Here is a 21,363-nt window from a genome sequence, read left to right on the forward strand (position 1 = left end):
CTGTGAAAGATTTTAGGGCAACTTTTTTACAAAAATGCACCATCTCAGAAGAAGCATAAACACATGCTTTGGTTCTTTCTTAATCCATCTTTCCTCCAAAAGGACTTTGATGGACCAAACTCTGAAAGGGGATGCTGGTCAATGTCAGGAAACCACAAAAGTACAGGGGAAAAAAAATTGTAGTTTTGGAATTCTCTGCTTTTTACGGCACCCATGGACTCGTAAAGAGAGTCTGGATCACATCGGGTAGGATTGTGAACAAGACGACCACGAAGCTCTGCCCAGTCTTTTCAGCCCATGGGGCATAACACAGCTAAAGTCACATGCCGTTTAAACAGCGGAGCAACAGTTAAACCCTGTGTCTGTGACAGAGAAATAATAATACAGAGTGATGTGTCCTGGAATAACTCTGTCTCTACTATTTCCATTTTATTTTTATTTTTTTTGAATCAACTAAATCAAAATAAAATGTCAAGAGATTCTTGTGAACAGGATGGGTAAACAAACCACTGTATTTTTTATTATAATTTCCTACAGGCTGCATACCAGGGCAAAGCTTTTGGAAATAGAAAGGTTTTTCCAAAATATCTAAGATGCACAAACAAAACATTAGACAGTCCAGTGCCCTTTGATGCAACAGAAAGAAATGGAGCCCCCCCTTGTGGACAAAAGAGAAATAGCAGCACTTCATTTTTTAGGATATTCTAGATGTTTTTCCTATGCATCATCACATTACCCATTTAAGCAAAAAAAAAAGATATTAAGTCATCCAAAATATATTCTTTTAGTTATAGGAGCTTTAATCTTTATTTATAGGATTTAAGGAATCCCTTAACACACTCTGGAAAACATTCACTCACGCGCACACCAAGCACTCATCAAACAGACGTTCTCTGTTCAAAGTCTTCATCAGCATCCGTATCAGTGGAATTAATGAAGGTTTAGCGGCTTCTGGTCGTCATTTGCCTGCAGGCTTGAATGGATCCGACCATATCTTCACACCTTTAGATAAAAATAAATAAAATACACTGTCAGCAAGTATGTAACTACAACCTTTACATTACTGTTAAGGCACTAACTTAGTCAGAACTCCTCTTTCTAGACTTGTTTCAACAGTATGAGCAATTTAATTCTCATTTACCCAGTATCTAATCTCCATACTTGAAGTACTAGCTGACTATCAACATTGTTGTAAACCCCATGCATCTGGTGCTCCTTCAGTAAAACAGGCAAAACATGAACAAACATAAAAAGGAAACAGAATTGCATTGAGCCAATCAATCCGTGTATGATAGAGATATGCATTTCAAGTGTACATCAGGTATATAATAGACTGAAACGTCGTACATAAATCTACTATGTGCTCTTACCAACGGGTTGAATTTCTGCCTGGTTGACTCCTGTCCGGTTCGTCTTTTGGACAACTTCTAGCAAAGAGAGAAGAGCACATTTCTGTGGTCAAAATCAATGTCATGAACAAGACTTCCAGCTTTATTGTTTTCTTTTGTCTGCACTGTCTGTAACAATGGAAGAAATGTATCCTCAATCTACTGTATGTCCTGACTTTCCATGTGTGCTTGCCAAAACTGGCTCAATATAAAAAGACTGTCCAATAAGTGGAGTGGCAGTACAAAGACATACAGGGGAAACCACAACTACTTAGCTGAATGAATTTTCCTGGCATCATTCTATCTTTGTCTTAGTTGGTTTAATTACATGTTTATTGTTTTGGAAAAGTGGAAAGAAAACCTCTGGGAGTCCAGTTAGAAACTCGTATTGCTTGCTTACAAGTTTGTGGACAACAATTTATGTAAATGTTGTTTTTACAAACGTTTGGTTACATAACAACCCCAAATCATTATGTTAAATTGTTGAGAAAATAATGAGTGTGCCATAAAACAGGTTAGCTAACTAGCTAGCTAACGTAAACAAACGTATTAGCCTCGCGACATAAAGCTACTAGCTTCGTTTAGTTTAGTAACATTTAGCTTAGCTGTGACTGTAAATAATAAGCACAATACTAAAACATACGTTATGACATTAGTAAGCTGTCTAATTGTGTAACTAACTTTAGGAAAAGACACTTACTGTAATCTTTTTCATGCGCGAGCGGGTAGAAAAATATAGGGTAAAACGCGGCGGCAATAGCCGTTACAAAGCCTCCAAATATCAACGCTATTCTCCTATTTTTTGACATTTTAATTTTGCTCTTGGTGATACTCTCACCTCCAAATGCAAGCACTGTTTACAATTATTACTTCCGGTTTAAAGGTTACCAAAAAACACGCGTTAGAAAAAAAAAAAGCGGCGTCAAGCTAGTTTGGTTCTTCTGGGCTTCCGTATCGGAGTCAGAGTCACATGATGCAGCACAACAATAATAAAGAAGTCTGGGTGAAGATTTGAGAAGTTAATTCACGGCTTCGCGTGCTAAAAATATGAGATTTTTAGCCGTTGTTGTGTTTTTTCTTTCTTGCTGTTACACAGCAGGGGAAAACAAGCCAATTCAAACATTTGTAATTCCTCACAGTCACATGGATGTTGGCTGGGTGTACACTATTCAGGTAAGTTTCTGTCACCACACTTCTTTATAAGGTGTTAAACTTGACAAGCATATCGTTTAACTGTGTCACCAAACCACTGTTACCACATATTGTGGAGGAATGTGTGCAATTTTCCATAATATATATTAGTGTGTACTTTACATAGGAGAGTATGCACGCCTATGCAGCCAATGTGTACACCAGTGTGACCGAGGAGCTGTCAAAGGGCTGAAGGTCGGAGGTTCATTGCTGTGGAGCAGGAGTTCTTTCGACTGTGGTGGGATACTGTGGCCACAGACTCTCATAAGAAACAAGTAAGAGCACATGATGGGTTAATACTCTGTACTGACGTTTTTACAGTTGTTGGAGGGACAATTTTAATACAGAGTATAGATTTAACCCATCATGTCGTGGTTTGGATTACTAGGTACGACAGCTTGTAAAGGAGGGTCGATTTGAGTTCATCATCGGGGGCCAAGTGATGCACGACGAGGCTGTAACTGACATAGACGATGAGATACTACAAATGACAGGTAGTGCAACACATTTCCTGCACCTGTAAATGTCAGTTTGAGAGAAGAGATAGTAGTAGACTTTGTTTCTATGGGCTGTTTTCAGAGGGACATGGTTTCCTTTATGAGACGTTCGGGGTGCGCCCTCAGTTTTCCTGGCACGTGGATCCATTTGGAGCCTTCTGCGACCACGCCGGTGCTCTTCGCCCTGGCTGGGTTCAACGCCCACCTCATCTCCCGCGTTGACTATGACCTCAAAGACACTATGCAGAAGAACAAGGTATTAGTTGCTGCTCTAGTCCAAGTACTGCGATCAGTACAGGGAATACAATTTCAGAATTCACAAATTGTAAAAACCACAGATCACTTTGACAACTAAAAGAAAAGCTGCATGTCGTTTATCTATTCTTTTGGTACAGAAACTACAGTTTGTATGGAGAGGTTCTCCGTCTCTTAAAGAGAAGCAGCAGATCTTCACTCACACTATGGACCAGTTTAGCTATTGCACCCCATCCAACCTGCCATTCTCCAACAGGTAGTCCATGTTTAGACGTACCTTGAACTCTTGAACCTACATTTCACCTTAATACTATAATCTATATTTTTAAAATGAGTATTACTGAATAGACAAACTGGAGATACAAAGGAAGCATGCTCTTATGTTTCAGCTCTGGTTTCTACTGGAATGGAGTCGCCTTGTTCCCCGATCCACCTAAAAATGGAGTTTACCCCAACATGAGCCTACCTGTCACCAAGGAGACAGTACAGGCCTACGCCAAGACTATGGTGGAGAACATCAAGCAGAGGGCTGCGTGGTTTAAGACGAACCATGTGCTCTGGCCATGGGTGAGTAAATAGAAGCGTGGGATTTGAAGCATAAGTTTTAGAATAATTTTTCTCTGTGCAGCAACTAAAATCCTTCCTCGTCTTTCAGGGCTGTGACAAACAGTTCTACAACTCATCTGTCCAGTTCAACAACATGGATCCTCTAATGAAGTACATCAACCAGAACAGCAAAGAGTTTGGGGTGACAGTGCAGTATGCCACTCTTAGTGAATACTTCCAGGCCATCTACCAATCAAATCTTGTCTGGGAGCTCCGCGGGAGTGAAGATTTTCTCCCATATTCCACTGGTGAGAATCTGTTTTCACATAAAAGGACGAAACAAAAAGTAATTTTCCTGTTTTTAAATATCATCTCCTGTGGCTGACTTGTTTCCTAGAGCCGCACCAGGCCTGGACGGGGTTTTACGCCTCCAGGAATGTTCTGAAAGGAGTGGCGCGACAGGCCAGCTCGCAGCTGCATGCGGCGGAGACTCTTTTCACCCGATACCGGATCAGCTTCCCTGACGGACCTGTAGCTAAAGACTGGGCCCTGGATAAACTGAGGGCGCTTCGCTGGGCTGTGTCAGAGGTCAAAAAAATATCCGTCTTTTCCTATTTTTGTTTTATTGAGACACCCGTAGCTCATAAATTCCATACGGTGTGTTTATGACCTGCAAGGCGCTACACACCGAACATTATACATGCTCGTCATATGACTGTTTAGGTCCAGCACCATGATGGCATCACTGGCACCGAGTCTCCCAAGGTGGCAGACATGTACGTGCGGCATCTCGTGCAGGGCATGATGGGAGTGGACGAGCTTCTGGCTGCGCTCTACCTGCTGCCCCACAGCCTCGACATACCCAGCATCCTCGGCAGCCGCAACCACCGAAAAGGTGCGCAAAGCCTCCATTAGCATGCTGTCATTTGTGCTTTCAGCTAAATGCTAACGCTAGCTTAAACATGAGTCAACAAGAGATATATGTATATCTATAAACATGTCCTTAATCTCCTCTAACAGGTGTTCATCAGTCTTTGGAGCAACATGTCATCGTTTACAACCCGTTAGCTTGGAACACCACCACCATCATCAACGTCACTGTAACCTTCGCCACTGCGGGCGTCTTCGATGACGATGGACAACCTGTGCCTGCGCAGGTTGTTGTTGTTTTTTAATGAAGTAACAAATGTTTGAAATATTGTCTTTAATAATGGTAAATGGTAAATGATAGTGTAACAGTGGAGAAAAGTACAGAAAGTCTATATAACCTACGACCGCGACATCATCTTCCTCCGTCTGTCACAGATCCAGAGGTCGGCACAGTCCAACGTGACCTACGATCTTTTCATCGTGGTGAAGCTGGGAGGCCTTCAGCACAGGAAATACCTGATTAAGTTTTCTGAGAAGCCATGCTCAAGGAGGTGCAAGTATGACTGGACTTACCAAGCCAAAGGGGTTCAGTTTGAGAGACTCAACATCCGGGACTGGCTGAAAACAGGGAGGAGGCTCCTGCCTGTTCTGAATGAATGTTACAAGCTGATGTTTGACCAGGATACAAATCTGCTGCACAGCATCACTTATCTGTAAGATTATCAATAATGTGTCATCAAGCTTCTCAGATGTCTCTTAGACCGTAGAGTCTGACCTTTGACCTCTGTGTCATCCTCGGCAGTCAGGAAGGAAGGAGAGTGGAGATGACTCAGGATTTCTGGGAATACCACGCGAATGAAGACTTCAATGCAGGGCCCATCTCTGACAACTACATCTTCAGCGCTAACGGTGCAGCTGTGCGGGCCTACAAGGCCGTGGACATGGAGATTATCCCCGGGAAGATAGTGACTGAGATCAGGCAGCACTTCTACAGGTGGGTGAAAACCAAACGGTAAAAATCAACCCTGATGTGGCATTCACTCTTTACGGTTTAAAAACATTGCATCTTCTAGAGAGGAAACCGATAAAGACTACACTTACTCCATCACCACCCGAGTCCCAGAATGCTTTGGGAGCAGGGTGCCGTGTCACCGGCTGGAGCAGATTTACCGGCTGGGCCCCCTCCATCTCAACACAGAGGTGGTCCTCAGAACCAGCTCCTCTCTGAAGAACAACAGGACCCTGTACACGGATGACAATGGATATCAGATGATGAAGAGGACGTACAGGAAGTTCCCGGATAACACTTTAGCAAGAGTAAGTTCTTGGATTTAAAAAGATAGAATATGTCAAATATTCTTTCTATAATGTGCATTTCTGCAGAACTACTTCCCCATGGTCCGGGCAGCCTACATTGAGGATGAGCTCAGCAGACTGGTGCTGGTCAGCGACAGAGCTCACGGTGTGTCCAGCCAAGCCAACGGACAACTAGAGGTAAAAAGAAATTCCCGTGAGATTGAACCACAAATAGTTTTCAATGCGGTCTTGTGATAATTAAATATCAATAACATGATTTAAATATAGTAGATCGCATGCTCAAGTCTAATGCTAACCAACGGTTGGTGCGGTGGGGATGACATTACAGTGGACGCGTGTGTGGTAGTGAAACTTTATACATGGCCCTAACAACAAAAACAACCTCAGGTCATGCTCCATCGCCGTCTTTGGAACAACCTTGCCTGGAACCTCGGCTACAACCTGACCCTCAACGACAGCTCTGTGGCGAGGCCCACCCTGTGGATGATGCTGGGCTCCATCAGTGCCACCTCCAAGCTCTACCAGAGGGAGGCAATAGAGCTGCAGCACAGACCTGTCATCATGCCCATAGACCAACCTCGTGAGGACTTGTCTTTTTATTTAAGGCTGCACGACATCAAAGACTATTCGATTTTATTTTCTTCTCTTGCAAAAATCAGAGAGGCCTTGGAAGGAGAAGAAACCCAGAAGAAGTTCTCCCGTGCGTTCGGTGGTGCTGCCGCCCAACCTCCACCTGCTCAGCCTCAGTATCCCTGGATGGAACTACAGCTCTGATCATGATGTTACACCTCCGCCGCGTAAACTCAGGTCAGCTGGTGTGGGAGGTTTTTTGATACACCCTTTGTGTGTTCTGGGGGATTAATTTCTGAACGATGCACATCTAGGTAAGGACTTGCACTCGGAGCCAGACTACGATCGGGTCCTGTTGAGAATCATGCACCTCTTTGAAGACGGAGAAGACCCCGAGCTTTCAAAGCCGGTCACCGTGAACCTGAAGGTGCAACAAAGAATACTTAATTTTCTAACATCGCAGTGTTGCAAGAGGAAAGCCTTCGTCGTTTTAAAAATAGAATTGAATAATCTTTTTTCTCTTTTTCTTATTTCAATGGGCATTTCCTGTGTGAACAGGAAGTTCTGCGGGGCATAGGGGAAGTGAAAGTGCTGGAGGAGCGTTCTCTCACAGGAACCTGGAATATCACCACGCTGCAGAGGTGGAATTGGAAGACTGCAGAAAACTTGGAAACAAGTGAGAAAGAGTTAGTTTTTTGGATATGTACATTTTATGAAATACTAGTTTGCTAATTCCTTGTCGTTTTTGTTTATCGCAGGCAACAATAGGGCACGGAGCGGCGGAGATGAAGCTTTCACTGTCACCATCTCGCCCAAAGAGATCAGGACCTTCTTCATTCACTTTGCCACCGGGAACTTTTAGGCTGAAGTGTCTTCTGTGAAGACAAAAACATGTGTTAGACATAATATGATGATGCTTTTAAGTGTGTGTGTGTGTGTGTGTGTGTGTGTGTGTGTGTGTGTGTGTGTGTGTGTGTGTGTGTGTGTGTGTGTGTGTGTGTGTGTGTGTTGATTCTTTTTGTCACGTGTGTTCAAATGCACCCTTGTGAAGCTTGTCTGATGTTGGGAGTCCACAGAATTAACTGTACAATGTTCACGGTAATGTTTTCTACTGAATAAATAATCCCTATTAAAACTGTTTACTGTGCAGAAATGTTTTATCTCCATGTATTGCGTTGCTTAGTATAACAATTGGAAGCAGGGGGAAATAGGTAGCCTATAGGTAGTATTTCCCAAAAATGTTAAACTTTTGCTTTAAACACAGAGGCCCGAGTATAGTAGTTACACATATGACTCTGGGGCCAAAAATAAAGACTTATATTAAGTCCAGTAAGTTGTAAAACAAACAAGATGTAACGTTTTTATGGCAATACTTCACCATTTGGTCAGTGGTATCATTGCTGTCATATTTAAGCGGTAGTTCTCCAACATGGCCGCTAGGGGCTTCACATCCCCATCACCAAACTAACTTCGTGCTGCGACAGTGAGCATCGAAGAGGCAACACCCGAAGTCTGTGTATGTGTGTGTGTGTGTATGTGTGTGTCACCGTAGCAGCTAACCTGGAAAATAAGTCGCTTTAAATAGCACAATGTAAGGTTTGTAGTATAACACGTCATGATCGCATGTGAAGCAGACGACGTTGTTTGCAATTTGGTACAAGATGAGCAGCGGCAGTGTGAGTTCTGTTTCCTTCATAATGTGCTTTTGTTTTGGATTTAGGATCGGAATCGAATTTGTTGCATGTAATGTCACGTTATTACATATGCATTGTGCCTATTGTGCATCGTTTAGTATATTGAGTGAAGTCTTTATTGATGGAGATGCAGGATGCGGTGAGGAGGAGGCGTTACATGTGTTGCTAGGATACTAGACTGGGAGGGGGCTGATGGGATGTTGGGTCAGAATGAAGTCAAATGAATCTTTAGTGCTAATTGTTTTGCCTGTGTGACTATTTAAATAGAAACGAGAAAGGGAGCAGAGGAGGAAGCTGCATCACTTTCTAAGTGACCTGGCTTTACTGGGATCATTGCAGGTCAGTGAATGCACCTGCAGACAGAACACACAGTTTACATGGTCAGGCTATGCCTTTGCAAGTAATCGTGTTTGTGTTGCAGGGCTTTAAATACTTCCAGCCTTGGCTAAGAGGGAAAGAGGAGTTGCTGCTGACAGTCGTTAATGAGGATCTGGTTAGTTTTTGCAGAAGACACACAGAACATCCATAGATAGATTACTGAACGGGCCTCTGGGCACACGCCCAGAGGCCAAAAGTGTCAGGAGCCCCAACTACTACAAGACAGCTGCAAAGAGACACTAAGAGACCACAGAGAGACTCACAACGACTATGAGAAGGGGCGAAACAACCACAAAGAGATACAAAACAACTACAAAGAGACACAAAACAACTACAAAAAAGGGGTAAAACAATCACGCACAACAACTAACTACAAAAAGACCAAAACAAAACAAAAAAAATTACAAGGAGACACAAAACAACTAAAAAGAGACAAAAAATAACCACAAAGAGACACAAAACAACTACAAAGAGACACAAAATAACCACAAAGAGACACAAAACAACTACAAAGAGACACAAAATAACCACAAAGAGACACAAAATAACCACAAAGAGACACAAAACAACTACAAAGAGACACAAAACAACTACAAAAAAGGGGTAAAACAATCACGCACAACAACTAACTACAAAAAGACCAAAACAATTACAAAGTGACAAAAAAAATTACAAGGAGACATAAAACAACTAAAAAGAGACACAAAATAACCACAAAGAGACACAAAACAACTACAAAGAGACACAAAATAACCACAAAGAGACACAAAATAACCACAAAGAGACACAAAATAACCACAAAGAGACACAAAATAACCACAAAGAGACACAAAATGACTGCAAAGAGTCACAAAACAACTACAAAGAAACACAACGGGACGACAAAGACACATAAAATGACCATAAAAAAGATAGAAAAGAACTTCAAAGAGACACGAAACTGCAACAAAAAAGGGTCAACACAATCACGGACAAAATCTAACTACTAAAAGACCAAAACAACCACAAAGAGACACACAGTGACCACACAGAGACTCAAAACAACAACAAAAAGAGGCTAAACAACCATGAAGTCTTTGAGTAGTGCTCCTATGTTGGAGAGGTGGTTGCAGCCTTCTGAATGTCTGTGCCCAGAGGCCCATTGTTTTAGAATCTGCCCATGAGTACATCTCAACCCCTACTGACTTGCACAGACTTCATATTTCCTCATTTATTTATCATCATCATCATCATCATCATCAGTGACGACCCTGTTCCCCCTCCACCTGTCCTGTCCTGCAGGGTTGGCGTTCCCCAGGTTTTGTGGTCTCCAGAGCCTCCTCCCACTCCTCCACCAGCAGCTGTAACAGCAGCGATGTCTCCCCCAGCAGCAGCTCCCCGAGCCTGGACAGCCGGAGCAGCTCTCCCCTGCCCGGGGAGCCTGCGAGCCCACGAGACCCCCCGTCGCACACACCCACCAGGACGCAGCCACAGATTGTCAGGTGATTGATGCCACATCTGGAAATAGAAACATGCACATGGTGTTATTGGATGTATTCAAATCTTCATTGCCATCCATCGGTGCGTCACTTCCTGTTAGTTCTGAATAAAGCCCTTCATTCATTGGTCGGCCTCTCTCTGTGTTCTCAGCGACCCCAGCCGTGAGGAGCATCTCCTCCCAGCCTCTCCCAGTGAAAGAGAGATAGCCGTGCCCGTGAGTGCTTCGCCCAGTCTTTTTCTTTTCCTCCCACTAACTTGCTCGCTCAAGTATGACAACTTCGACTTTGTCCCTCAACAGGAGGTGAACTGCACTCTGTTTTTACTGGCCGGCTACGTCAAGTACGGACGCCCCTACGCCTGGATACGCTCCAATCACGAGCGCCTGGTCAACATCGGAGGCACCGATTCGATGGTCAAAGACACGCCCATGAAACTCAAGTCCATCGCAGACTGGCAGACGCGAGGTATGGAAACAATGTGAGGAATCCAAACATGAGAGGGAGCTATTGTTTCACTGCACAGATTCAATAATTACAACATTTTCCATGAGCTCAATCAGATGCAGATGTCTTTAGTTTAACCTTAAGACTAACGTTTGGTGTGGATTAGGTCTGTGGAAAAAAGCTCTCGGTGCTTTAGATAGAAAGATTTCGACGTTTAAATTAAATAAATGATCTGCGCTCGTGTTTTTCCGTTGTTATTTTTCCAGGTATTCGCGTGTGGGACGTCATCAGTGAGCTGGTGTGCCTGTGCACCGTTCCCTCTCCCTCCAACCCCTTCGCCCTGGACATGCGTTACATCAAAAGCCTTCCCCTCCCCGACCGCTTCCTCGTCACAGGCGCGCTGCTCAACTTCCTGGAGATGTACGTGATTTACGGAAACCGGGACGAGTTGCACTATGACAAAGGTAAGTCTATACTTCATTTGATTTTAATACACCATTATTATAATGACTGAAGCCAGCAGGTGATGCTGTTTAGCTACATTACCAAAGGAAATCAAGACTTTCTACACACTTGAGTTTAAAAGGTATCAGTGAATGCTTTTTGATGTTAGTTTTCTCCTTACAGTGGTCGAGGAGGTGAAGCCTTTGAGGCGTCTCCACGTCCAGTTCCTGCTGGAGTTACAGCGACACAGGGAGAGCGCCGGATCGGCCGGTAGTCCCACAGTGCGGGACTCTTCTGGAGAGTGACCGCTATAGTTCTTATACGAGATATCATTGGTGCACTTTTACCGACTTCTTGTTGAGAGACAGCAAGTAGGTTTGAATGTGTGAAATCTCATCAGGACTGTATTTCGGTCTTTTTCTTTGTGTCGTGGTGCGTTTGGTCTGATGACGTCTCTCTCTTGTGTTACGTACACACACACACACTGTACAAACCTATTTCTTTCAAGGCTACACAGTCCAGTTGTTGCTGTATCTGTACTACAGTTGGAAGGTAGTCACATGTATTTTAAAAAATGTGAAAACACAGGAGAAATAACCCTGGGAATTGTGTCACATGACTGAGATTAAACATCCCAGGACCTCTGAATGTCTTACCCTGCCACACACACACACACACACACACACACACACTTAAAAGTTGAAAATAGAATGATTTATCAGGGTCAAAGCTGCAGAAGTTAAAGCTGGTTAAACATTTGTCTCCTTGAAAGTTACAGCAGCATGACAACAAACACATATTTGGACAAACGAAATGTTGTATAAAAAGATTTAATATTTCATAAAATATGTACATAAAAACAGTACGCCTTAAAGCAGGCGATTAAACCCCCTTTTTTTTGAGATTGTAGTTGCGCCGTTTGTAACTGAAAAGATACATCACAAGTACAAAATATTAAAATAATTGATAAAAATCCTCGTGGCACATCAGTCAAAAACACCTCAATTAAAAAAAAAAATGCGCTAGCTTAGTTTTGGTCAGAAAACACAAAATGATGGTCGTCTCGGGGGGTACCATCTCATTTGTAAACCATAAATCGCCATCACGAGAGCACGTTATGCAATACGGCACATATCGATGCCTATAACCGCTCACTTTTACCCGCGGAGTTAGGGCACCTTTAAAGGCTTTGGTAATGGAGGGGCTCTTCTTTAAAAGCACATCGTAGCATCTGCTGCTCAATATGCAATGTCATGGCTGCACATTTCTCAAATTTGCCCGCCCATTTGGAAAGCAGGTGCATTCCACACTGAGGCTCCACATGAGAACACAGCGTTCCCAGTGTCCGGACACAAACAAACCCGCGAGTCATGGCTGAGTGTGCTTTTCTCCACGTAAATGCAAATGCTTCAGCGCAGTGGACCGTTAGGATTCTGTTTATAATGCAGTTACTGCTGCTACATAAATGGAATAAAAAGAATGAAAGTGCTCAGAAACGGCATATTGTGCATTGCAGACGAATCAATTTTACGTTTGTCTGACACGCCTGCATTTTTCCTGCATCTATATCATATCTTGGCCGAAACCGCTCACAATGTAGATTAAAAAAAAGGGAGGTTTTGTTCATCACATTCACAAATAAAAGCAGAGCAACATACTAGTGCCACATGGTTAAAAGAAACAATTAAATAAAATCATGACTTGGCACAAATGTCAGTTAAATAAAATAAAAAAAAATCAGCCTTCAAAAAGAAAGCTCGTCGTCTTTCCACAGTTTTTGGTCGTCATCTGTGGAGCATGTGGCCGCTACGTTTAATCGTCCGATTCCAACAGAACTCTTTTGGCGGCTTAAGCATCAAGTAGACTCCTTAAAAAAAAACAAGCCAACCAAAACCAGAGCCACGGAAATGTTCCAGTCTGCTCCCTAAATGGCTGCACAAGTCCTCACGTAGGTGTTGACGGGTGAACAAAGGCCGCCGTCAACAGCACTTTCTGCTACATTGGACGCCACTGTTGCAAAAGACTTTGCTGCGTCGAAAAGCTTCAAGTCCATACGCTGATTATGGCGACATCCTGTCACAAGCAGAGTCCTCATTCATCCAAATATGGACATCCCTTTTATCCTCCCTTCTGTCGTGTAATCCCTCCCATTAGTGCTGTCGGCCTTGAGGTTGTCATCAGGTTAATGTGGTCCCGTGTTCGAAAGGGTTAAAAAGCGTTGGGGGGGGGGGTTCAGTTCCAGCTGTCAGAGGCAGATCCTCTTCTCGTGATGGCTCTGAGGGGGCTGCGAGACACAGAGCCCCTCTTCTTCCAGCGAACTGAAAAGAGAAAAAGACACAATCGGTGATGAGTGGCGTTCGCTCGGCAGCTGCAGATGAGAAAGTGAAAACTGGCGTTTAAATGTTTCATTACGAACATCCGACAGGCCCCGAGAGTGTGACAACCTTGAATCTAAAACGTGTCCTCGTGCGGTTTGTTTCATTACGTTTCACTAAATGTGCTCGCTGCAGTGGGAATCTTATCTTTCTAACTTGAGAGCAAGAGGAGAGAATGATGAGGGTTTAAAATGACTTTTGGTTTAGAACTATTCTGCCGTAGAAAGCAAAAACGCACTAACTACACGATCGATCAGAATTGAAAAGAAAAGACAGAAATTAAAACTTGTTTTGCCTTTTTTTTTATTTGAGGATGGAATAACGACATGTAAAACTTGCAAGAAGTAGAAAACCGAGGCCAGCTGGGAAGATTCAGCCTAAGATAAAGAGTGTTTACTCGAAATGAAAAAGCATCTTCAGTGAAAACATCTTAGGAATCGAGTTTATTATACATTACATTACATTACAGGTCATTCACCAGACAGTGAACTAAGTACAGGGGCAGTCCCCCCGGAGCAGCTCAGGGTTAAGCACCTTGCTCAGGGGCACCACAGAAGTAACACTAGATTAACTGTAAGTGGCTAAAAGCAGAGTAACAACAACTGGGAAGCTGAACAAATGTGTTTAGGTCTCACCTTTTCCCAGACTGGCAGGCAGCGTGGCGCTCTTTGTGTTGGCGGGAGAGTTGGGCGACTCTTCCACGCATTTCCCCTTCACCTCTCCTGGCTGCAGGGTGGCCGAGCCTTCCTGCTGCCAGTCGCTCAGCGCCCGCTGGAAAGAATGTGCCAGACACGCCGTCATGTCTCGCGCCCGCTCCGCCCGGCTGCACCAGAACACTCGACACTGCAGCTGCTGCCCCTGATGTTTGCAGATGTACAGGAAGACATTGGGCCGGTTGGCATCCGCGGCACAGTACGCAATGTCCTGCAGGTACGTCTTAGTGAGCTGCCGACCTGTACTCAGTTCCTTGACCTCGACGTATCTCGGGCGCACCACCAGGGCGTGATCTTTTCTCAGTTTCTTCCCGTTAGCAATACCTTCCAGCAAGTGGCTAATAGCGTCCTGGGCCTGCTCTCGATCCAGAGAGAAGATCTTCATCGTGCCCAGATAGTGGACCTTAAAGAGAGGGTCACCGTGGGATAAAGACTCTGTGCGGTCGCGGCGAAAGCGGCGACGTAGCGCAGCAGGAGAGTTCTTAAGAGTCTGCATGAGCTGAAACGTGCCGAGGGACATGGTACGCTTCAGGTTGGGCGTGGAGGAAATTTTAGCTGAGGTGTATCTGCCGGTGGTCAGCTGGTCCTCTTCAGAGCCTCTCCCACTCTTCCACCTTTCTTCGATGAATGGAGCGATGTTGCATCCACTGCTTTTATCTGAAATGGAGGCAAACAAAGACGGGGACATTAGCAGATGAATCATTTAGTGAGACAGATGAGTACATTGTGGAAATAGATTGTTTTGACATTGAGGGTCCTCTTCTATATAAAGCTACTTTTCATTTGTTACAGTTTTTGTGCAATCTCATGCTTTCAATGCCTTGACGTGGGATAAAAAAAAAAAACACGCGCCAGTCAGCACAACTTGTACCGCAGCATGGAAACACAAAAGGCCACCAAACAGGATCAGTTACGAAGCTGACGCGGTTGAGGAATATTCATTCACCAGAGACACCGGCCATTAAATATTTACAGCAGTGAAGAGACACACGGACAAACTGCAGACATGCCAAAATAAATTGAAGGTTACGGTTAACGCACAAAAGTGACACACAGGTAAATCACAGTGTTTACACTCCACCCTGTGCCAAGCATTACAAGCACTCATATCACCGTGTTATTAGTTACTGGAGGACTTGAAGGAGTCTTTGACCTTGCCAACTCGAGTCTTATGCAACGTTCACATCTGGCCTCCCATTGTCTCCCATCCTTCAAACCTACAGAACTGCCTGTTCTCCATTGTGTCAAAACTTTATTTTTTCCCCCCTTTCTCTTTTCTCAGCCATTCTTTCAACATCCTAGCTCCTCAGAAGTGACTTGCAGAGAGAACCACCGACTGTTCCAAGGTGGCGGCCATTGTTTGTCGACCCCCTGTGCAGGAAACAGCTTTGCATTCTCCGTCCCCCCCCCCACCTAAATATTTCTCCTATAAACAATGGCATGCTTTTGTGAGTGTGTCATATCACAAAAAAGATGTAAGTTGACCCCGGGCTTGCAGACACACAGCTACACGTGTGGGTTACAAACATGTACACAACTTTCACTTGGAAATACACACATGTAGCAAGCTATTTTTGCATTAACCACACCATTGGTTTTCCCTGCGCTCAATAATCAGACAAATACAAATCTAAATTTACAGGTAAAGGGTCAAGCGCATTAAAAAAAAAAAGACTATACTTCAATTGAACTTGTGCAAAGAGTTGTCACATCCAAACAGAACATGTTTGCTAATATTTACCTTAAAACACTTATTCTGTAGCCAAAAATCATATGGAGAGATTTGTGGCACAAATTGTATTATAGCTATAGGTTGCATACATACAAATACAGTACAGACACATGTCAACTAAGAGGTTATATTAAAGATCCATTCTTAATTTCATATTGCACCACTACACAAGGTAGAACGTATTTAGAATTTGGTTCACCTAATCTGAAAAGCAATTGATGGAGCAATGGCAAACTATTTTTTAAAACTTTTTCTTCAAGTCATGTTCTTCTTCTTTCTATGCCGAATTAACCACCAAAGTCTACGGATTACTTAAACCTATAAACAGATAAACTGTGCTGATTATTCTCAGATATAAAGCGAGATTACTTTAAATTGACAGATCTATGAATGTGGTTCGACGGCGCCCCGGAGCGTCCCGTCAAACAAGTGGCAAACTGTCAAAAACCTTACACTTCTCAGTGAATACTACCAATAGGCATTGACACAAAAAATAATTTAACTAATTTAAACTTTTGAAAAATGTGTCTTACCTGGCCACAGTTTCATGCAAACGATGTCCTCGTGCGACTCAGGTGAACCGCAGAGTTCCGTGATGTTTTTTAAACGCACAGGACAGGTGGAAGTCTGCTATCCTGCACGTTCACACAAAACCCCCTTTTGAATTTCAATTAAATGTATTGATTAAAAGGTTTTTTTCCCATCAGCTCAGTGTTCCTCTGGCGCAAAGACACGACAGTGAGACATTTGCAGACGGAGACAGTTTATGTGCAGACTGAATCATGCTCTCCTTTCTCTGCTCGCCGACGTGTGTGAGTGAATCAGAGCGCTCGCGGGACAACCTTTTAAAAACAGCGTAGGCGCGAGCTCGTCACATACGTGCACGAGCACTTGTTGTAGGAGGGAGGCCTGAGTGGGAAAGTAGGTATGATTTACAATAGAAGAGGGATTTACAGTACACGGCAGGATGGATAACAATTGACTATTGACAATTCGTTTTGGTTTTTTTACTGGCATTGGTGTTTAAAAGGAAGATTTATAGCATGTGCATATTTACATACCCCCTTATCATAGTTGTTCCAGTGTACCCTATGTCACCTGAAGCATGTTAACACATCAAGTACTTTCACACTGTGTAACAGTATTAAATAATGTAGGCTAAATGCTGTATCATTGAAGCAAATAGAAGTGAAATATTCAAGGCTTTTATGGTTCCTTAAAATGGGAATTGATTTCTTGTGCAACGTTTGATACACATTCCCTGATATAATAATATTTGACAGCACATTGGGTCTCAAATCACGGTCTTATATTCTATAAAATATAATGCTCATCTAACATACTGTACACAGATAGTAAGAGTAAGATGATTAATCCAACAAGAAGGTTTTAATTGAGAGTAGAGCTATAAATAGATATTTTTTATTATCAATTAATATTTTTTTAAATAAAAGATTCCTGAATCTGACATCTTCAAATGTCTTGTCTTGTTTTTTTAAAAGCCTTTTTATTTTTGCTATAACATTTTCAAATATAGACATTTTATGACAATATATTAGTCGTCATCATTTGACGAGGCCATGGCTCTACCAACGGAAAGTTTCACATTACTTACAACCAGTACAAAACAAGGCTGAGGAAACATCTGAAACCCACTACCTTTCATTACCTTTCATTACCTTCACATTGCGTCACAGCCCGTCTCTAATGGGGATCACTGGCCTCGCTGGTTCAGATCTGCTTTAAGTGTTTATTTTGGGGGCATTTTGAACAGTGGCAGAGGAAAACCTTAAACGGTTCCATGTGTGTAAGCGTCTGTATGAGTGTGTGTGGCTGGGTGTGCCTGATGTGTGGACACAGTAGGGCCCCTGTTTCTTCTGGGTTTGGCCCAATAACAGTTAAGTTCTGAACGTCACTCTCGCCTCAGTGCCTAGCAGGACACACTGTAACTATTCTTGGGGCACCGGTGACATAATGGACCATCTCAGACAGGCACCCACCCTCCTTACGTATCTCGCAAACGGGCAGCAAGGACAGAGTCAGCATCCAAACTGTGTTATAGGCAAGCGTGCAGCTGTTGAGAAGTACAAGTTTCCCTTATTCAGTGAAATATCAAAAACTGAAGAAGAAGAATTTGCAGTTAAATAAACCGTTGAAGCACAAAGTCTTTATTTAGGCTCCATAATTAGCCCCAAGACATTCTTATCAGGGGGTGTGGGCTCTATTACAGACACACCCAATTGTTCAGAAACAAATTGGCAGCCATTAATACAAATGTGTTGACTGGTACTTGTGACTGAAACCAACCAAGTATCCAATCCTCTCAGGTTAGAACAAGTCCTCGTGAGAAACAAAGACTACGGCAAGAGCAGAATGGAAGGTTGAAAGCAACGCCTCATGACAAGAAACGGCTCGAGCCCTTAAGACCAAGCACTGTTTCACTTTGAACAGTCGCTATCATATTCACAGGGGTTGCAAAATCAGTTCTGTCATAGCGCCTTGGGAAGTTAAACGGGGATATAACACTTCTATTGTTGGACGCAGGGCAAATAAATTTAGGAAGTGAATTGAAAGCTCCCGCCCATCCGTTGCAGAAATGTTTTATGCCCAGTTCCCTTTTTCTAAACTGCTGTAAATTCAAATATAATTGGCATTTACTGATGTACAGTGAAGACAGCGTTCAAGTTCTACTGAAGCAACACACACACACACACACACACAGTTCTAACAGAGCGTCTACCTGTAAGGGGAAGTTGGATGAGGCACAGTAGATTTACGAGTCACTCCCCACTGTTCTCAAAGAAGTGCTACAATAGAGAACACGATAGGAGGACTTGACAAGTGTCCAGTATGATACGTGTGTTAAAGGTTATCCAAGTCAAGTCAAGTCAAGACGTAACTGGTGAGTCTGAATCCTCGAGGTCGTTTGTATGCTTTGTGTGTTTGACCCACTCAAAAACACAATAGCTGCTCTTACAGTGAAAGTGACCAGTCGATTTCAATCATGTAAATCAGGGTTTTCACCCCCTCCCTGGTGACACCTTCCTGAATAAGTACAACAGGCGTTCGGTTTCATAGACGGAAATGGCTCCATTACTCAGATAAGTCGTGGGTGGGGGGGTTCATTGTATTGGTTGGCTTCATAGTCGGGTTTTCCTGTTATTCGCCTTAATTCAAAAGAATTGAATCTGAGATCATTTCTTAAGAAGGGGAAATAAAAAAGCTGCGTGGTTTTACTCAATAACTTTGAATTCTGAATTTCTGTAGTCCGAGAGGTTCCACACCTTTATTGCCACTTAAAAACCCACTTAATCTCACACACACACACACACACACACACACGCACACACGCATCCTCCTTCGAGCTTTGATGTCTGGTTACAGTAAAGCTTTAAAAAGGAGAGGCGATTTCCTCAGGATGCTGCTTCGCTGTGTTTGAAGTTTAGATATGCTACGTGCATTTCACAAGCTGCTGGTTGTGTGGAAATACAGGAATGTGCGGATCTGATGTACAGCTCTTTTTGTTTGTTTACCGTTTGGGGTCTGTGAACATAAGAGGGTGTGTGTGTGTGTGTGTGTGTGTGTGTGTGTGTGTGTGTGTGTGTGTTGGCTAGGTAAACGCCTCAGAGGCAACAGGTGATTAAAGATGCATCATTATCCCAGAGATCTGAGCATGGACATTAAAATATCATCAAACAACATTTCCAATTAATTAAATGCAATCATTTCTAGCTAGTTAGCTAGTTAGCTAGTTAGCTAGTCCGCTAAACTAAGAAGGTTAGCATGCTAAACATCAGCATATTAATAGCATTGTTGTAGGGATTATGCTAACAGTAGCATTTAGCTAAACGCACAGCTGTGCCTGTGGCTTTAAACTCTCCTTTCTATTTCTATTGAGCCTTTCAGAGTAGTTATTGCTTGGGAACTGCCTGTCTCCAATTTAACCTCCTGCCAGCTACTGATATCAGCAACAACAAACAAAGTGGAACCGCATTTAGATGTTTCAAAGTTTTAAAAAAGGTCTATATCAGGAAGTGCTAATCTGTGTGCTAACCTGAGTGCAAATATGCAAGACAGTTTAACACTTGCACAGTAGCCCTAAGGCTCGCAGGAGTATTATTACGCTTTAAAAACTATTCAAAAAGTTATGTTTACAGTAGCAACAGGTTTACACGTAAATCGGTGTTGTCTGTAAACGTCCGTTTTCACCTGCCCTTAAGGCTAACAGTGGACAGGGAATGTATGTTTTGCAATGCACAGACCTGGGATCAAAATGGGAAGCTGCAGGTGTTGTCAGGGGAATAGAAATATGAGGTCTGTAAATAAAACTTTTTTTGTTTTGAGTTGTGAGTGAAAGAGGGTCATTTATCCCAGATTGATAACACAGATGGGATGTTTGCCAGTAGTTTACAGAAAGTGAAGTGCCCCTCTGCCAGAAACATTTAACTGGAATGACATGGAGCTGCGCACACAATAAGATACTTTTTTCCCCCCTTATCTGAAAGCTATTCAATCTTTACGGAAAACGTACCTGCAGTGTTATTGTTTAATTTTTCTACTGCACCTCCCACTCGGCCAAAGTCCCATGATGAGTAGCCAAGTGACCTGACCTGCACAGCAATCACATGACTCCGAGTGTCTGAGGGAAGTTATGAGAGGTAGGCTGACACAGAAACACACAGAAAACAAAAAGCAGCATCTGCCAGCCTGACTATGGGCTGCAGATGTCCTAATAAGGCAAGTTAATGGGCCCATGTGGAGCAGAGGGAATGACACCGCGTCTGCTTTTTTCCTCCTCTAGTTATCTTCACATGAGGGTTGCGTCAGACTGCTGATGAGCTAATTTCCTTTCAGGCTGAGCTAACTGGTCGGGGTTTAAGTGTAATAACATGAGCAGGCCAGACAGGAGGAAGGGTTTGTCTCGGGGAATTCCCTAAAATCATAATGATTCTTGAAGCCATTTTACAGGAAGGGACACCAAAGAGAGACCAAACCGAATATGTAAGATCCCAGAATAAAAACAAAAATGTGATTTAATGTTTTTGTTCGTTTATTCATGGAAACTGAAGGAGGAAGATGTCACCAGAGATTCCTAAACAGGAAGAGGAAGAGGCTTCCTGTCTAGCCCTTAAGGAGATGACATATGTGACTGTACTGAATCCCTAAAGCTACGAGAACAACTTTCTCAAACAGAGAAACAATAGCTTGACAAAATCACAAGTAGCAAGGTCAGAGTTATGAATTTGAACTAAGTACTTAAGCATTTTACAGGCGTGTTTTAATAGGTTTTCTAATGCCAAGACAATTAAGTCATTGGATTGTTTTAATGACGCTAACAGAACTTGGCTGTGAAGCTTTTTCCAAATGTTCCCTTTAAAGTTGGCACACAGACTGCCATCTTTTTTTATTCACTCAGAGGTGTCAGTGGTGCTACATTTGCCTTTTTCAGTGCGTGCACAAGTCTGCATCAT

At 43.0% G+C, this 21,363-nt stretch overlaps 4 protein-coding genes across 5 annotated transcripts; 2 read left to right on the forward strand and 2 right to left on the reverse strand.

The window, feature by feature from the left end:
- Nucleotides 1-496: 496 nt before the first annotated feature.
- Nucleotides 497-2,270, reverse strand: smim20 (small integral membrane protein 20). The gene is made up of 3 exons (XM_029454516.1): nucleotides 2,089-2,270; nucleotides 1,371-1,427; nucleotides 497-1,002 (listed from the first exon to the last, which is right to left on the reverse strand). The coding sequence occupies exons 1-3, from the start codon at nucleotides 2,195-2,197 to the stop codon at nucleotides 959-961; spliced, it is 210 nt and encodes a 69-aa protein (XP_029310376.1). The 5' UTR covers nucleotides 2,198-2,270; the 3' UTR covers nucleotides 497-958.
- A 66-nt stretch (nucleotides 2,271-2,336) lies between these two features.
- Nucleotides 2,337-7,783, forward strand: LOC115023490 (epididymis-specific alpha-mannosidase-like). Its single transcript, XM_029454511.1, is given in 22 exon segments — nucleotides 2,337-2,561; nucleotides 2,707-2,769; nucleotides 2,771-2,854; nucleotides 2,968-3,073; nucleotides 3,159-3,232; nucleotides 3,234-3,332; nucleotides 3,472-3,587; nucleotides 3,721-3,898; nucleotides 3,987-4,185; nucleotides 4,275-4,465; nucleotides 4,601-4,772; nucleotides 4,898-5,034; nucleotides 5,183-5,460; nucleotides 5,550-5,741; nucleotides 5,821-6,064; nucleotides 6,131-6,241; nucleotides 6,452-6,644; nucleotides 6,724-6,842; nucleotides 6,844-6,871; nucleotides 6,949-7,061; nucleotides 7,193-7,310; nucleotides 7,393-7,783. Coding segments are annotated over 22 exon segments (3,045 nt in total). The 5' UTR covers nucleotides 2,337-2,435; the 3' UTR covers nucleotides 7,497-7,783.
- A 333-nt stretch (nucleotides 7,784-8,116) lies between these two features.
- On the forward strand, nucleotides 8,117-11,716 carry LOC115023492 (uncharacterized). Its single transcript, XM_029454512.1, has 8 exons — nucleotides 8,117-8,310; nucleotides 8,596-8,667; nucleotides 8,750-8,821; nucleotides 9,988-10,187; nucleotides 10,336-10,399; nucleotides 10,484-10,649; nucleotides 10,895-11,092; nucleotides 11,256-11,716. The coding sequence occupies exons 1-8, from the start codon at nucleotides 8,296-8,298 to the stop codon at nucleotides 11,375-11,377; spliced, it is 909 nt and encodes a 302-aa protein (XP_029310372.1). The 5' UTR covers nucleotides 8,117-8,295; the 3' UTR covers nucleotides 11,378-11,716.
- A 170-nt stretch (nucleotides 11,717-11,886) lies between these two features.
- LOC115023493 (low density lipoprotein receptor adapter protein 1) lies at nucleotides 11,887-17,345 on the reverse strand. Of its 2 annotated transcripts, XM_029454514.1 has the most exons (3): nucleotides 16,426-17,345; nucleotides 14,083-14,817; nucleotides 11,887-13,390 (listed from the first exon to the last, which is right to left on the reverse strand). In XM_029454514.1, exons 1-3 carry the CDS (start codon nucleotides 16,439-16,441, stop codon nucleotides 13,305-13,307), a joined length of 837 nt encoding a protein of 278 aa, XP_029310374.1. In that variant the 5' UTR covers nucleotides 16,442-17,345; the 3' UTR covers nucleotides 11,887-13,304. The 2 variants fall into 2 exon arrangements, with proteins under 2 accessions (XP_029310374.1, XP_029310373.1); XM_029454513.1 differs by lacking the exon at nucleotides 16,426-17,345 and having other exon boundaries at nucleotides 14,083-16,398.
- Nucleotides 17,346-21,363: the final 4,018 nt, after the last annotated feature.

This window comes from Cottoperca gobio, chromosome 18 (genome assembly GCF_900634415.1).
Source record: "Cottoperca gobio chromosome 18, fCotGob3.1, whole genome shotgun sequence".
NCBI classification, from domain to species: Eukaryota; Metazoa; Chordata; class Actinopteri; order Perciformes; family Bovichtidae; genus Cottoperca; species Cottoperca gobio.